The sequence below is a fragment of the Heteronotia binoei genome, chromosome 6 (genome assembly GCF_032191835.1).
Source record: "Heteronotia binoei isolate CCM8104 ecotype False Entrance Well chromosome 6, APGP_CSIRO_Hbin_v1, whole genome shotgun sequence".
In the NCBI taxonomy this organism is placed as follows: Eukaryota; Metazoa; Chordata; class Lepidosauria; order Squamata; family Gekkonidae; genus Heteronotia; species Heteronotia binoei.
This window is the reverse complement of record NC_083228.1, coordinates 54237275-54253035: the sequence shown is the minus strand read 5'-3', so window position 1 is coordinate 54253035 and position 15761 is coordinate 54237275. Positions and strand designations below refer to the sequence as shown.

Genomic DNA, 15761 nt, shown 5'->3' with positions numbered 1-15761 from the left:
CAGTATCTGTGATGATGATGATGTTGATGTTGATATGGGATCTGGAAAGGAGGAAAGGGTTGTTTTTATTCTAATCTACAAACTTATTTACTAGCATCTATATATGTTTAGTCAGAAGTGAGTTTTGCTGTGTCCAAGGGGACATAACTGTAGAAAATTGAAGCTAGTATTTCAGTATTTAGTTAGTATAAAGAGGGCTTTTTTCTTGAACATGAGGTGCTGGAACTTTCAAGAAGGAAATGAAGGAAAAACGCATTGGATTTTTTGAGACAATATCATTTTCATAGAGTACATACCAGTTTCCAAACTTTAGCCATGCTGCTGGGAGAGAAAAGCCTCTGTCAGGTTGAATTTCTCTCACCCAAATCTGCCCCAGACTCTCCTTGGGCCAGGCCCTTGTTGAAACCAGCAAGTCCCCTGCACTGTCTGGCTTCTTGCCTGCAATCTCTACTTGGCATCCCCTCATTTAAATCTTATGTTTAATATGTTTATTTTAATATGTTTGTGACTCATAAGTGACGTCATGCCCTTCCCCGGTGCCCCTCATAAACTTTTAAACTTTTTTTTTTAAACTGCTTCCAAAAAGAGGTAATGGATGGCGGAACTCTATTCTGGAATGTTCTTCTGGGGGTGGGGGCTGAGTGTAAAACAAACCAGCTGGCACCAGCTGTTTTAAGCAAGTTTAAAGCGGGTTTGGGAGGCCATAGTACAGCTGTAAAGCATCTGCTTGGTAAGCAGAAGGCCCTATGTTCAATCCCTGACATCTCCAGCTAAAACATCTGCCGGACCCTGGAGGGCCACTGCCAGTCTGAGTAGACAATACTGACATTGATGGATTCAGGGTCTGATTCAGTATAAGGCAGCTTCATGTGTTCAAATCCAGTTAAGATACTGTAACAAGTTTCTAGATTTCATTTGACTTTGATGGATCCAGGGTCTGATTCATATAAGGCAGCTTCATGTGTTCATATCCAGTTATGATACTGTAATAAGTTTGTAGATTTCATTGTTTGGTTGCAGTCTACGTCCATAATGAGTTTTAGTTGAAAGTAAGAAGTACTTGACATACATTTTTCTTACAAGCCAATAATAACAAAGTGTTATGCTGCTATCAGTGTAGCAGTAAATTACACATTTGCCTGATATTCACACATAGCATGTATATTTGTGAACGCCTGTGTTTGACAATGTCACTCTGTTGTTCACAGTGCTTTCTGCCAAAAAGGGATGGAATTTCTCGTCAGATTTGCAATTAAACTGAAAGTCTACACAACACATTTAAAACAAACCAGACTTGTGATTCAAGTTTCACTGCTAGGAGTAAAAGATGCCTATGTAAACTGCATTAGTTTATGGATCATGTGCAAACTTGCTAGGGAATTCTGTTTGAAATTCTATTTCTTTATTTCAAACAGTGCGATGAATCTCTGGATCAAATAATCATTGAGAGGCATTTAACATGAAAAAGCAAAAACATATTTATTACTACAGGGAAAGGGTACTGAGAGGTGAAAATAACAAACACTATAGAACTACATGCTTACACTAGAAGATCATGTGCTTAATGGAGGCTACTTCCTCCTTCTTCTTGACCTCTCTGCCTGAACAAAAGAAGTCACCTGACTAACTGACCAAACAAACAAAACAGGTTTTCCCCGCTTCTAGACCTTGATTGACAGCAGTCAATATCTTCTTCCTAGGTCATGCAGACAATAGGGAATCAGGCACAGTGTTAACCCTATAATGACTGGAACTTTAGAACATTGCAAAGGACATACAGAACAGATACATATTTCCAACAAAACTCAGGTCAAACCTTTTATTTCACCCAATTTACACTGAAGTCTGCAAACCAGCTATAAACTCGAGTCCTTGACTGAGATTGGCTTCAATATAACTGCTTCAATCAACTTGACTGTACAGTGAATGGGTTGAGCATCTCCCAACAAAAAGAATGCAGGCTGCAGTCTTGGATCTTTCTAATAGGTGGTGGTCTCACTAATAGGGAGGTTGTAGGGTTGGGTCAGACTTTTTTGTGCTAATGTATCTGTACTTTTAGCTATCAGCGTAAATGTTGTTCAGCAAGTTTCATTCCTTGAAATCCATATAATCGGGATCAGTTAAAACAGTGTTCATGCTAGATTTCAGGATTAAAGTTCTACTGACTAAATGGGTTCACCGATTAAATGCACATTAAAGTTCACTGATTAAATGGGGCTAGGCTGCTCCTCCCTCTCTAGTGTTTTGCTTAGATAGATGAACTTGAGCTATTATCCTTGGACTTCTGGTTACGGTTGCCAACTCCAGAGATTTAGGGATGGTGTCTGGCAGGGCTCTTTTTCTAGCAGGAGCTCCTCTGCATATTAGGCCACGCCCCCCTGATGTAGCTTAGAAGGCTCTTAGTACAGGGCCTACTGTAAGCTCCAGGATGACTGGCTACATCAGGAGGGGCATGGCCTAATATGCATGGCACTGCCTGGGAAGGGCAGAGTTTACTGAGAGAGCTCAGTGTGTGTGTGGGGGGGTGCCCTTTGATGCTCTCATTTCCTCCAGGAGAACTGCTCTTTGTAGTCTGGAGATCAGTTGTAATTGTGGGAGAAATCCAGGCTCCACCTGGAAGTCAGAATGACCCTTCCTTCATTCTGTAATTTCAGGGCAAGTGGCAGTTAGAACAAGCTCTTTCTGATAAGGAGGGAGAAGTTATGCTCCCCACAGCTTCTGATTCTCTGGCAGATGGCTGGGGCCAGGCACATCTTCTCCTTGATAACATGTTTGACCAAAGAGGGAGTGGGTTCCCTTAGTCCTCTGATCAATGGTAAGGGTCATAGTCCCTTCCTCTTCAGTCTCAAGGAGTAGTTCTTTCTGTTGAATGCATTATAGGGATGGCAGCCTCCAGGCTGGGATCTGGGGATTCCCTGGAATTATACCTCATCTTCAGAATACAGAGATCAGTTCCTCTGGAGAAACAGATGCTTTGGAAAGAGATCCCTGTTCTCCCCAGTCTCGATTCCCAAATCTCCAGGAGTTTCCCAACTAGATCTGACAGTCCTACCCCAGTCCCCTACTGGTGGCTAGGGGGAACCTGGCAAACCTACTACTATAGTTTTCAAAGCAAGAGTACAATTAATGTCAGTCAGTTACAAACATCTTGTTTTCTAAGAAACCTTTCCACATTGATTTGGCTCCTTGCAGAGGATTCTGGATCAGTTTTCACAGGGGGTACTCCTATTAAATGGAAGTATGTCTATGTTTGCAACAGTTCCATCTTACTGTGCATTGCAAAAGAAAATTGGGGGGTGGTAAGCCTGGTGATAAGCAGGCAGCTGGTACACCATTATTAAAGTCCTAGCCATAGACCCTCTGATTAACTTCTGGTTACTTAGGTATGTAGCTTGGAAATATGTTTTATTTTACACAAATATTTATTTAGATTTATAGTCCCTTCCTCCTGTCAGTGAATTCTTAGGCCAAGAAGTGATATGGGAGGGACAATTGTTTTAAGAAAATATAGCATATAAAACAAATGTTGCCCCATTCTTGGCTAATATCAGTGTGTTCTGACTAAATGGTTTCCAGATTCTACTAAAAAACAGAGTATCATTAATAGTGACAAAAGAGAGAGAATTTTTTTAAAAATATAACTTGTTCATTTGCTGATGAACAATATACCCAAGATTTAAACAGCTTACTTCACAGTGACTTGAGCAACATTATTGCCACTATACCTTGTTTACTCCTCTCATTAAAACTATTCTTGCTGTTGGTTCTGGAATATGGATCTTTACCAGGGCTTTTTTTTTGTAGCAGGAACTCCTTTGCAAATTAGGCAAAGGAGTTCCTGCTACAAAAAAAGCCCTGATCTTTGCTAAGAAAGCCCACTCTTCAGAGTTTGTTTGCCTTTTCTTCAGGGAGAAGTTTCTCTATCTGTAACTCAAATATGGAATATGCATTCTGTTTTGAAACATTTTGTACCCTACACTAGCATTCACAAGTGATGCATTCCAGGTAAATGGCAGGTGTACTAGCAGTGAAGACTGCTTAAGGACTCATAAAATTGTTTAAGAAGAATCCAGTTTTGCTCAGTAAGACTGGCCTGCCCCAATCAGAGTGTTTGTACTGGTAAGTTGTCTAACCAGTTTTAGCAGGATTAACATAGAGCAAAGTTCCTCTCACTGGGAGTGTTATCTGAATTTCTCTTCTTACTTTGTCCTCTGTGTTCATAAGATTGTTTTGCTATTTTCTAGCTATTAAATGAAATCCTTGTGAAATTCCCAACAGGAACATCTTCATAACTAAAGCTGGAAGAGCAGACCATGTTAGAAAGTTGTCTTTATTTATTTGTTGTAACGCTGACAACCAGCATTGGAAAACAAGTGCTAACAGTGGGTGAGTTTCTGGTTTGTTTGTTTTTCCCATCCTGTCTACATGTTTTAAAAAGGCATAAAAGTTATCTTCCCCAGTTCAGTTAACGCATAGTATTTGCATGTCTGTTTAGAAAGTGATCTTAAGCATGCTTTATTTGGAAAATGTTGGGTCAGTGGAACTGCTGCCAAATAAAGACATGTATGATTTCTTATTTTCTTCAATAAAGTTATGTGTTATGTCACCAGGGCTTCCTGATCCATCTCCCAACAACTAAAGTAACAGAACGCAAGAGAAAAATGCATGCAATGCAATCATGTACAGTTATTCCAGTATAATCCAATGGAACCCAGTAGTCATGGACTCGTCATAGGGTTGCATTGTCAGTCAGGAAAAAGACATGATATTGAAGTCTATAATGACTTTTTTCTGCCAAACTTTTAACATGTTCTTTGTTAAAAACGTGAATAGAGACTTGAAATATAATGGTTCCATTCAGTTTATTAAAATATGTTCTTGATAGTTGGTTACAAAAATTTTATTCACATCTGTATTTTACTTTTACAAAGGCAAAAATGAAACAGGAACATTCTAATGTAAGCCCATTTTGCTATTTCTACTGAAGAGCAACAGGAAGGGGAGACTTTGGAGCTTCAATAATGTTACATTAGTAGAATGTAGAATTGTGGAAATCTGCTAATTTGAGTTGCAGCATAAAGGTAACATTGGTGCTCATTTTTTAAAAAGCACAATAGATTGCTGCTATGGAAGTAAGCCCCACTGAATGTAATAGGGCTTACTTTTGAGTAGAGTTATTTAGGATTGCTCTCAAAGTGTGTTTGAAATTCTTGCTTTATTGAATCCAGCTGTAAAGGAACAAAAATATTTATGATTAACATGAGAGAGTTCCCTGTGCTTTGAACCCCTTAAGGGGGTGTGCAGAGTAAGTGCATTGCTATGTGGTTGTCCACTTTTATGTGAATCGCACCACTTGTGGGCCACAAAGTATGTAGAGAAAAGCGAGCAAATATTTCCGATCAATCTATGGACATTAAATAATGACACAAGAAGTTTGGTTTGTTGAAAAATATTATTTATGCAAAGAAACCAATGGGATTTTTGTTTTTTTTGAACAATGATTAAAAGATTAAAAGACAGTTTTTCAAGTATATCAGATTAGTGTCCCTGGCATACTAACTACAGAGGGTAGTCAGATTTGCAGTTGTTACTGAATACTTTACATATAATTGTCCCAGAAAATTGTCTACCACTGAGGTAATTCTAAAAGAATGCACTGGTTGTGTTGTATGCAGGTATTTGTAAAAACAGGTAGAGAAGTATCTGGTGTTGTTGATATAGGGAAGGCTACTAAGAAACTACTCCTGATACTTTGGGGGAGGGGGGAGGATAATATTCTGATATCCACTCTATGGACAGTTTTAAGCTTTTTAAAATTTCAAAATTTAAATGTTTAGAAATGTTAGCAGTTGTTTGCTCATTTGTGCACAATCTCCAACAAAACCTGTAGATTTCTATGAGATTGTTATGGGTTTTGGTGGAATCTATTTATTTTACCTTTTCATATTTTTTTTGTTGGCAATGCTGAACTACTCAACTAAAAAGAGACATGAGAAGATATATATGACACTAATGAATCCTGGGATGAATGCTACCAGTTTTTTTCACTTGTTATTGTTCAGTTGCACAGAGGAAAATTATTTTTTAGGGATGGGCATGAACGAGGAAAATGGTGGTTTGTTTGGTTCATAGTTTGTTTGATTGCACAAACCAAATGAACTACAAACCACCATGTTCCCCAAATAGTTTTGTGGTTTGTTGGTTTGTGATTGAGCATGGCTACGGGAGGGAGGGAGGCATTTAAATGTCACCCCCTCCCTCTCCCACCTGGACTACAGCAGCCACATGGCTGGGGGAGGGAGGGGGAGGCATTTAAATGCTTCCCCCTCCCTTCTGCAGCCCACAATCTCTCCATTGCTGCTGTGGTGCAACTCGAGAAAGAAGGGGTTCTTAAACTTTAAACCCCTTCTCTGGAGTTGCGCTACAGCTTCAGCATGATCTCTCCATTGTACCTTATGGTAGGCAGGCTGGGGAAGAAAGATTTATTTATTTATTATTTCACATTTCTATCCTGCCGTTCCCAAATACGGGCTTAGAGGCTTTCCTGTGGGCTCACCTGGGGCTCTCCTGGGGAAGCCAGGAGGAGGCAGGATGCCTGTGAAAGCTGATCCCAGTGCCACACGGTGTCTGAGGAAGCCAAGGGTAGGCATGAACCCTCCCTGAACCTCTCATGGAAGTTCTGGAGGTTCAAGGACAATTCGTGGGTGACACATTTCACAAACCTGCTGTTCATGAAACACAAACTGCAGTTCATGTTTCAGTTTGTGCCCATCCCTATTCTTTTTGATTACCTAAAAGGCAGTGCTAGGCATTGTAGGAATGTGACAGCAATGAGGAAGGGAGCTGGTTAGATTGAGTGGAAAAGATGGTAGGATAGAATTCATTACTGGCAAGCAAAAGATGTGTAGTCGCCTTCCCATTACACTCCATTTACAACAGGTTGAGGTGGGCTAGTAGGCACACAGATGAAAGAACTGCTTAAGTCAAAAGCTAGGCTGCTCTGTCAAAGTATTTGACAGATCCACATTACCGGGTGAACAAATGCTTACCTTCCAAGCAAAAGTTACCTTTTCATGCTTTTCAGTGGCAGTTTAAAATTGACCTTGAAGGTAATGGGTTTGGTGCTAAGGCATCAAACATCAGCTTGGAAATCCATCCTTTGCTGCCCAACTGACATCAGTTGCCACAGCTCTATCTCCATCCTGCTTGCTCAGTGAAGGAGAGGGGGAGGGGCTTGGATGTGATTTATTTATATTTTACTTTAGATTTCTAACCCGCCCTTCCCTGTGCATCATGGCTCAGGGCAGCTAACAACATAATAATAGTTAAAAATTCTTTTAACTGTACAGGATTAAGATATAACAATTAATGTTACAATATGGTGCACGATAAAATCCCTGCATTACAACTGATGGTAATTTTATTGTTCTACTGTTTTGGTTTTATTGTATTATTTTAAATATGAATTGTAGGTTTTTATTGTCCAATTTATGTTGTGATCTGCCCTGAGCCCATTATGGGAAAGGGCGAAACATAAGCCTACTAAATAAATAAATAAGAATAGAGATGATGGGAGGAGAGAAGAAAGCACCACATGGCTTGGTGGCAGCACTGGCCAACTGTGCTCAAGAATCTGCTAAAAAGACAAGAAGGCAATTTTCGAGTCTCCAATTGATAGGGACCCTAGCAGATGCTGAGATTTGCCAGCTTTTTTTCATTCTAAACAATTTTTTAAGATTTGCCAGCTTTTGATGTCTGGTCTGACTGCTCAGACCTCCACTATGAAGGGATTCCTTTGTTGATTTATAAGCATGTAAAGACTTTGTGGCTGCTCTGATATTTTGATGGACTACATTTGCTATGTTCCTCTTAAAACAGAACTGGAGAGCCTTCAGAACTTTCCAAAATATATTTTGTATCTTTTTAATAAAAATGTCTGTCCAAACTGAAAACAAATATAACCTTCTTTTAGGTGGAAGTGCTCATCAGATCCCTAGATATTCCACTTATGAAATTGTCACTCCTCAAAGACTGTCAGAGAAGCACTGGACTCATCTTCATGAGGTTTGTTTCTCTGCCACATTTTTTTCCTTTTGATAAGACATCCTGCTATACAAACTTTTCTATAAATAATGTGACAAGCAAATTTAATTACAGGCCTTTGCTCCAGAAGAAAATGTTCATAGTATCAGGAAGACGAATTGTTACCTAGCATCCTATCACATTCCATGAACATTCCTTTGGTGCTGCCAACAAACCCAGGACATAGCATAGTGCAGCAGTGTGTTTTAGAAAAAGAAGGTTTTAATATCCTGCTTTTCTCTACTCTGTTTATTTATTTAGTTAGTTGACTTACATTCTGCCCTTTCCTGAAATGGGCTCTGGCTGGATGACAACATAGATGAAACAGCAATTAATACTTATAATTACAATCAAAACAGTATGAGGCAGTACAATAAAATGATAGGCAAGTTATAGATCATAGCTGGTGGTTTCAATTGGGCCCATTCTACAATTCACTGTACTAATGGTCTAAAAATACAATGGGTGATGGTGTAGCAATAAAATGGTATCACAGCAAAGAAGGCCAGCTGATGGGATTGGACACCCATTGCCTCAACCAAAGGCCTGGCTGAATAGCTCCGTTTTATAGGCCCTATGAAAAGATAACAAATCAGTAAGGAGGCCCTGAGGAGCTTTGTAGCGGCTGGCAATTACATTCCCTTCCTCTCTTCACAACAGACACCTTGTGAGGTTAGGGTTGCCGGGTCCAACTCAGGAAATATCTGGGGACTTTGGGGGTGAAGTCAGGAACAAGGTTGTGACAAGCACAGCTGAACTCCAAAGGGAGATCTGGCCATCACACTTCAAGGGACAGTGTTCCTTTTAAATGCCTTCCCTCCATTGGAAATAATGGAGGATAGGGGCACCTTCTTTTGGGACTCATAGAATTGGGCCCTCTGGCCATTTAAAAAAAATAGGGTGTTTTTTTTTTAGGAGAGGCACCAGATGCTAGGTTGGAAATTTGGTGTCTCTATCTCAAAACAGCTCCCTCCCCTGAGCCCCAGTTAGCCATGGAGTGATTCTCCATTATACCCTATGAGGACTAGTCTCCGTAGGGTATAATGGAATGCCTGGCAGACATTCAACTCCACCCCTGTCCCCAACTGGGGATTGTCAACCCTATGTGAATTAGGTGGGGTGAAAGAGTTCTGAGAAAACTGTGAATGTTTCAAGGTCACCAAGTATGCTTCATATGGAGGAGCAGGAGAAGCATACTCAGTTCTCCTGATCAGCTTCCACTCTTTTTAACCACTACACCATGTTAACTCGCTTTTAATGATGCACTACCTTTCTTTTGCCAATTGCATGTTCAGTAGCTTTACAAAGACAGTTACAAAGATGGATCATAATTGAGGATTACTTATCTTTATACTAACAAGTTTATAGATACCATGGAACCAGCTATATCAAAACAATGATATGTGTTCCAGTGTGGTGTAAAAGTCAGTGTGTCAGACAAGGTTCTGGAAGATCAAGGTTTGAATCCCCAGGTTTGACATGGAAACTTGTTGAGTTACCTTGGGCAAAGCACAGCCAAACCAACATTACAGGAGTACTTCATAAAACAGAGGAGGAAAGAATGATTGTTGTAAGATGCTTAGGGAGACAAGTAGACTATGAATAAATGGGTTGCAGTTGGGAGGCCAGTCATTATTCCTTGCATAAGATGCTGCTTCAAATCTGTCAGCACAAGCCACATGTTGCATCATTCACAGTGCTGAAGATCTGTAAGCTTAGGGTGTAAACATTACAAATTATAACATACCACAATACCTTTCTATTTGGCAGGAATTCTGGTAGAATTCCCTATGTCTAGCTAGACAAACTCTGGGGTTTTTTCTGTTTATTTTTTTTTAAATAACAGACAACAGCACTTATTTTATGATGGATTTGAAAACTACATCTTATATGATTTATTTTTCAGGGACATTTAAGTAACGAACTCTCTTACTTGATTCAGACTGGAAATGGAACACACATCCTGAAATTAAAGAAAAATAAGTATGCTATATGGTGCTCTAAGTTTTACTTTAGTCAGTATAATTTTTTTGTATTAATATTTCATTGGAACAGTCAGTTGGAATGACAGAATGCTTAGAGAAGGAAAGGGAATCTCTTTTTTTAAATCAAGGTAATGTACAAAGATCTTAGATCATGGTGGGGAGTGGAGGGCCTGGCCAGAAGGTCACATGCTATAACGGGAGACCTGGCCTCCTTATTCAAAACTCGTCTCTTCCGTCAACTTGAACCTTAGCCAGCCCTGTATCTAGAGTGTAGTGAAGGACTTACTATCTTCTTAGTATGAGGCATGGCAGCTCAGGTGAATGTATGATATTGCCAAGATGCCCAGAGGCGAGCAAGCTGGCTGTGGAGGAAAGAGAGTAAGTCTATTGCCACCACACTGTGGCCTGCTTGCTCTTTTCCTGGGTGGCTGCTAAAGTTATCAACCTGGAATTACAATTGATCTCCAGACTACAGAGATCACTTTCCCTTCAGAAGGTAGAATCTAGCATTTCATGCCTGCTAGCCATCTCTGTGTGGAAGCAGCCTTGTTAGGGTAAGACTAGGCAGTATGAAGAGATGTCCAGGAGATAATAATATTTTTGTCTAGTCCCAAAGAGGAGTCTCTGATCCAAAAGACATTTAGATTTTAATAATTTCTATAAAGTCAACTGTGAGATTAACTTTTGGTTCAAAAGATTTTCTTAGTAGTGTGCTCTGTTTGTCTGTGTGTTCTTTTTACTTTCTTGGCTGTTGTTTATCAGGACAAAGTCTCCAGTTATACAGGAAGTTATACTCTTTAAAAACAAAAACAAAACATCTTTATTGGGCTATCCAACAACATACAAATAACAAAACAGTTCAAATGTTACACGGAAGTAAGAGGCTGCATTTTTTCTTAGTATAGCATTTTAGACAATAACCATATAATTTTACATCAACCATTTCCTTTTCCGTAAGTAGTTGCAAGGTTATCTAGCTTACTTGATAGACAAAATAGATTGACAATCCACTTGGCGTAAGAAAAAAAACAGTTAAGTTAAATAAGGGAATCTATATACATAGTAGCGTAATGTTTTGCCCCGCCATTAACCTTGCTTGGTTAAGACATTAATAAAGACAAGCAGTCATGAACCGAAAGGGAGGAGGGATTTAAAGTATGTTTGAACTTCCAACTAAGATATGGCATCTATATACGAGAGAAGGAGGATGAACCATCAGGACTTTCGTACTGTTTTTTAGATTCAGTAATTTTTTCTAAGATGAAGAACTCCCACATCTTGCTGCACCACTTTTGTAGGGAAGGAGAGTCAAAGGATTTCCACTTGCTAGCAATAGCCAATTTAGCAGCAGTGAATATCAAAGAAATCAAAATACGGTGGTATTTGTTAACTCAAATATCTTTCCAATAGTTTAATAAGAAAAGCTTGGGAGAGAGTGGTAGACGCTGACCAGTAATATCATATATTAAGGAAGTTATACTCTTGAACTGCTTTCTGACTAACCAGATGGGTGGCCTGACATCCCAACAAAAAAAGGAAGGCCAGTCTGGTGTAGCCCTTCTCTGTTATTAATCCTCTGTATACTAGATACTATTTTAGTTCAGATGTGGTAATAGGATACAATACTGCTTCCCTAAATTACTTAATGGAAAATTTGCTCTTGTACAGCTTGCTGAATTGTCTGGTTTTTTGACATAAGATTTTAATTCAGATATCATGAAATATATTATTTTTTAATTTCAGAAATCTTATTGGTAAAAACTTCACAATATTTACCTACATCAATGATGGGAAATTGAAGACAATGCCCTTCGAAGCCAAGGTATACTGTCTATGGCTGCTTACTTGTAGAGTTTTTGATCTGGGTTTGCAACCAAACAGTAATGTTTTTTTTTTAACCATACACACAATGTTGTTTTTAGTCATTCTCTGATCATCCTTTTCCTATCATTGGTCATGCTATTTGCTGTAGTTCTATTTGCTACTTACTAAAATGTTTCTGTGATGATCAGAGTCAAAGTGGGTTTCTCCACCATTTGGATGGAAAAGTTTGAATTTCTGAACCACCACAAACACCATGCCATTTTTCCTTCATATCCCTTCATGCTTGCCATTTGCACCACCAGCAAGGTTTTTGCCAGCTTTTTTATTGGCATTGCTATATCACTATAGGGATATAGCTACTACTTTTTTCTCTTAAGGGCCAAAGAAAGCTCTACATTGGTGCAGGATGGGAATGAAGCTGAATAAGGAATTACTGAGGGAAACAAAAAATATATTCCCAACTGAATACTGTGTTGTTTCTGTGAATGCCTCTGCATTCCCCATGGTCTGATCTCAGATAGGTACAACTTTAATCTTCAAAGCCTGGTACTTCATTTGCTAAGAGTCTAGAATTCCAGTTCCCTATGGTATTCATTTGAAGATTATGTGTTTTTAGGCACAGTTGGGCATTATCCATTCAGAGCAAATGCTGTCCATCACATTTTGATACTTGGGTATACAGACTATCCTAATAATTAAGTCAAAGAACCAGTCAGCTCACCAGATTTCCAGCCACACAGAACCAGAATTTAGTAGCAGAATTATCTTTTAATTAGTTTTATGACAATTTCCTTTCACACTGCTATGTCTGAATAGGAAAGATTGTGCCCTTAGAAATAAGTTTCAGTTGAATTACTTTAATGTTTTAATTTTAGGTCATCAGTTGAACTACCTTCATTGTAAACATGTTTAGGAACTGGTTGCCAGTTTGTGTAAGAATGATATGTTTGTCTCTGCCAAATGACAAGTTAAATCTGTCCCTTGCATGAGAGAACCACTGTGTTTATATTGTTAATTGGTTCCAGACTCACTGCTATTACCATGGAGTTCTTGAAGGAGTTGCTGACTCTGTGCTTGCTTTCAGTACTTGTGATGGACTTAGGTATTATCTTTTCTTTTTCATCTTGATTCTTTTAATTTGCCAGAGAAAAGGGAAACTTTATTTATTTATTAAGCTATTGCTTATACCCCACTATTGAGGGTGGCTTCCTAGTCTTCTAAAACTTTGTGACATCAAAGATTTGTTGAAAGTAATGGGATCCAGTTTTAGGGTCCAATCCTAAATACGTTATATTCGGTGGAGACTTATTTCCAAGAATGTGTCCTTAGGATTGCTAGACAACCAAATCATGTCTATAATTCCGGCATATTGTTTTTAGAGATCACTGAACATTTTATAGCATTGGTTATACTTACAAGTTTTGATTAAAGTAACTGAATTGACAAACTCTGCGAGTACATGAATCTGACTAGAATATGAAGTTCATTCATAGATTTTTTGAAACTTGAATGTGGACCAGCATGTTCAGAGATCATAGTGGCTTATTAAGAAATTGACAGAGTACCAAGTTAAAGTTTGTATATGTGTGTGTGCGTATGTATTAGTTCCACTAAATACTATTTCTGTAAGTTATTTAGCAATGATGACTCATTGTCATGTTTTTTGGAAAGAAGGAAAAAATGAATGAGTAAATTTTCTTTTGTGGTTTCAGGGGAATCCTCCATATTGGTGGCAAACGATATGGCATGGAGCCAATTAATGGATCAGATAAATTTGAACATTTTTTCTATCCAGTAGAAAATTCTCCTCAAGACTCTGTTCTGTGTGGTGTGCAGAATAATAACCTATATCATCACCAGCAGAGCATGGAGGCTTTTCTGAAATACACAAATATATCACATGATCATTTTAGCAAGGATACCATTCTACGGGTAAAAGCAATTCTTAGTTTTCAGAAACTGTATATGTTTCCTAATCTAGTTGTTATAGCTTTAATAATTGTATTTTTGGTTTTGAGCTGAGATTTGTAATTTATTTCCAATATAGAAGGGGCTCAGTGATTGATTTCCATAATTAAAATAATGCTTTGTTAAATAGGCCAGTGGTAATTTTTGAAATGAGTTGTTCATCTTGAGGATTTCCCCATTTGTTTCTTAAACCACTTTCTTCTCAGTCATTAACCAAGATGAAGATAGAAGTGCTCCTTGACCACGGTAGATTGCTGTGACAAACACAGTATTTGAATTATCCATAGAAGCAAGCAAGAACACAGATACATACAGCAGCTTTCTGTGCAGCTTTCTGTGCTTGCTCAGAGGGTGGTCCATATGCTTATTCCTGGTCTCTGGATTGGCCTAGTTCTCATGGAATACTGTAGCATAGTTCTCACTGAGTTGGTAAAGTTATACTGAAAGTGAGTCATTTCAGACTACAGGTTTATGAGATGGAATCTTCACCCAGGGAATAAAAACCCTATAAGTAGGGAGAAGGCTATGCCAGAACCCTTCTCATGGAGATCTAGTTTTTCTGTGTACAGGACATTTTTATAATGGAGGAATATTCAGTCTTTTGAGAACAGCTTGTTGGTGTAATGTACTTAAGCTGCAGGAAGGTAGATATGTGAACATTTTATTGCTAATGATGAAAGCAGTTCAATGATGAAATCAATCTGGGGGTGAGGACATTCTCCCTCGCTGAAGTCTTCAAGCAGAGGCTGTATATCTATCTGTCAGGGATGCTCTAGTTTTGGATTCTCCTATGTTGAACAGGAGCTTGAACTAGATGCCTGATAGCAAGGGTCCCCAATGTGATGCCCATGGATGCCATAGTGTTCACTGACACCTTTCTTGGCACCTTCCAAGTGTTTTGAGAGAGTGGGTGGAGCCATGTGGGGCAACTACCAAGCAGGGCTTCTGATTGGCCATTGGAGATCTGATTGGCCATGCACATTAAAAAAATAACACTGGTTTAGCAGCAGGTACCACTACACTATTGGTCTTCTTTTTCTCACTGCTCTTTCTCAGTGTATTTTTACAAATTACTCCTCTTGTCCATTACACTTGGCCTTCCTTTATGTGTGGGTCTGCCTCTCACAGCTGCCATATTGTAGTTGTACTTGCAACATGAGTCCAAATTCCATCTGTCGTGTCCAAATTAAGAATATGCCCACAGACTCAAAAAGGTTGGGAACCCCTGCCCAATAGGGACCTTCCTACTTTATGGTTTTTTTTATGAATCTTCCATTTCAAAACAATTTCACATAGATGAGTTGTAAAAAATTAATAGTACAAGTTCAGCTTGTAAATTATTTTATTACTTGGATCTCTGTTACCTTTAGAAATTTTGAAGTGTTTATTTGTTCCAATTTACAGAGGAGACGTGCTGTGCTGCCACAGAAAAGCTATGTCGAATTATACATGGTTGTGGATAACAAGAAGGTAATCTTTTGAAACCCAATAATGTATTGCTGTAGTATCTAAACTTCCCACCCATGAAATCTTATATTTTGAATTGTTTCAGTATTTGCAGAAACATAAAGATGTGGCAGCTGTGAGCAAGGAAATAGTTGAATTGGTGAATCAGGTTGATATGGTAAGCCAACACGGGGTCATTATTACAAGAAGAAAGAATGCAGTAATGTTTTTCAATTACTTTTGTAGTTCCACTTCTATCAGTATCTAGGTTTCAGTTTCACAGCCTGTTTTAGAAAGGGTTGAATTTTGCTTGTATGTGGGTCACCAACTGGTCATTTTCAGACTTGAATCACCATTGCTTTCATTAAACATTGTACCTGAAGAGCACTCAGAACTCTAAACTCTGGGCATGTTTTGAACAATTCATTTAGAAGTTATACAGATGATAGAATTGTA

General features: G+C 38.7%; 1 protein-coding gene across 3 annotated transcripts in view; it reads left to right on the top strand.

Moving 5' to 3' along the window:
• Positions 1 to 4152: 4152 nt before the first annotated feature.
• LOC132573753 (disintegrin and metalloproteinase domain-containing protein 9-like) overlaps positions 4153 to 15761 on the top strand; it is a 56795-nt gene continuing 45186 nt past the window's right edge. The window contains exons 1-8 of one of the 3 annotated variants that reach the window (XM_060241468.1): positions 4153 to 4386; positions 7973 to 8064; positions 9989 to 10065; positions 11811 to 11889; positions 12917 to 12993; positions 13604 to 13823; positions 15264 to 15329; positions 15412 to 15483. In XM_060241468.1, the coding sequence (XP_060097451.1) occupies positions 4314 to 4386; positions 7973 to 8064; positions 9989 to 10065; positions 11811 to 11889; positions 12917 to 12993; positions 13604 to 13823; positions 15264 to 15329; positions 15412 to 15483 (756 nt within the window). In that variant the 5' untranslated portion in view covers positions 4153 to 4313. The remainder of the gene's footprint in view (positions 4387 to 7972; positions 8065 to 9988; positions 10066 to 11810; positions 11890 to 12916; positions 12994 to 13603; positions 13824 to 15263; positions 15330 to 15411; positions 15484 to 15761) is intronic. The other 2 variants (XM_060241469.1, XM_060241470.1) reach the window with 2 other exon arrangements.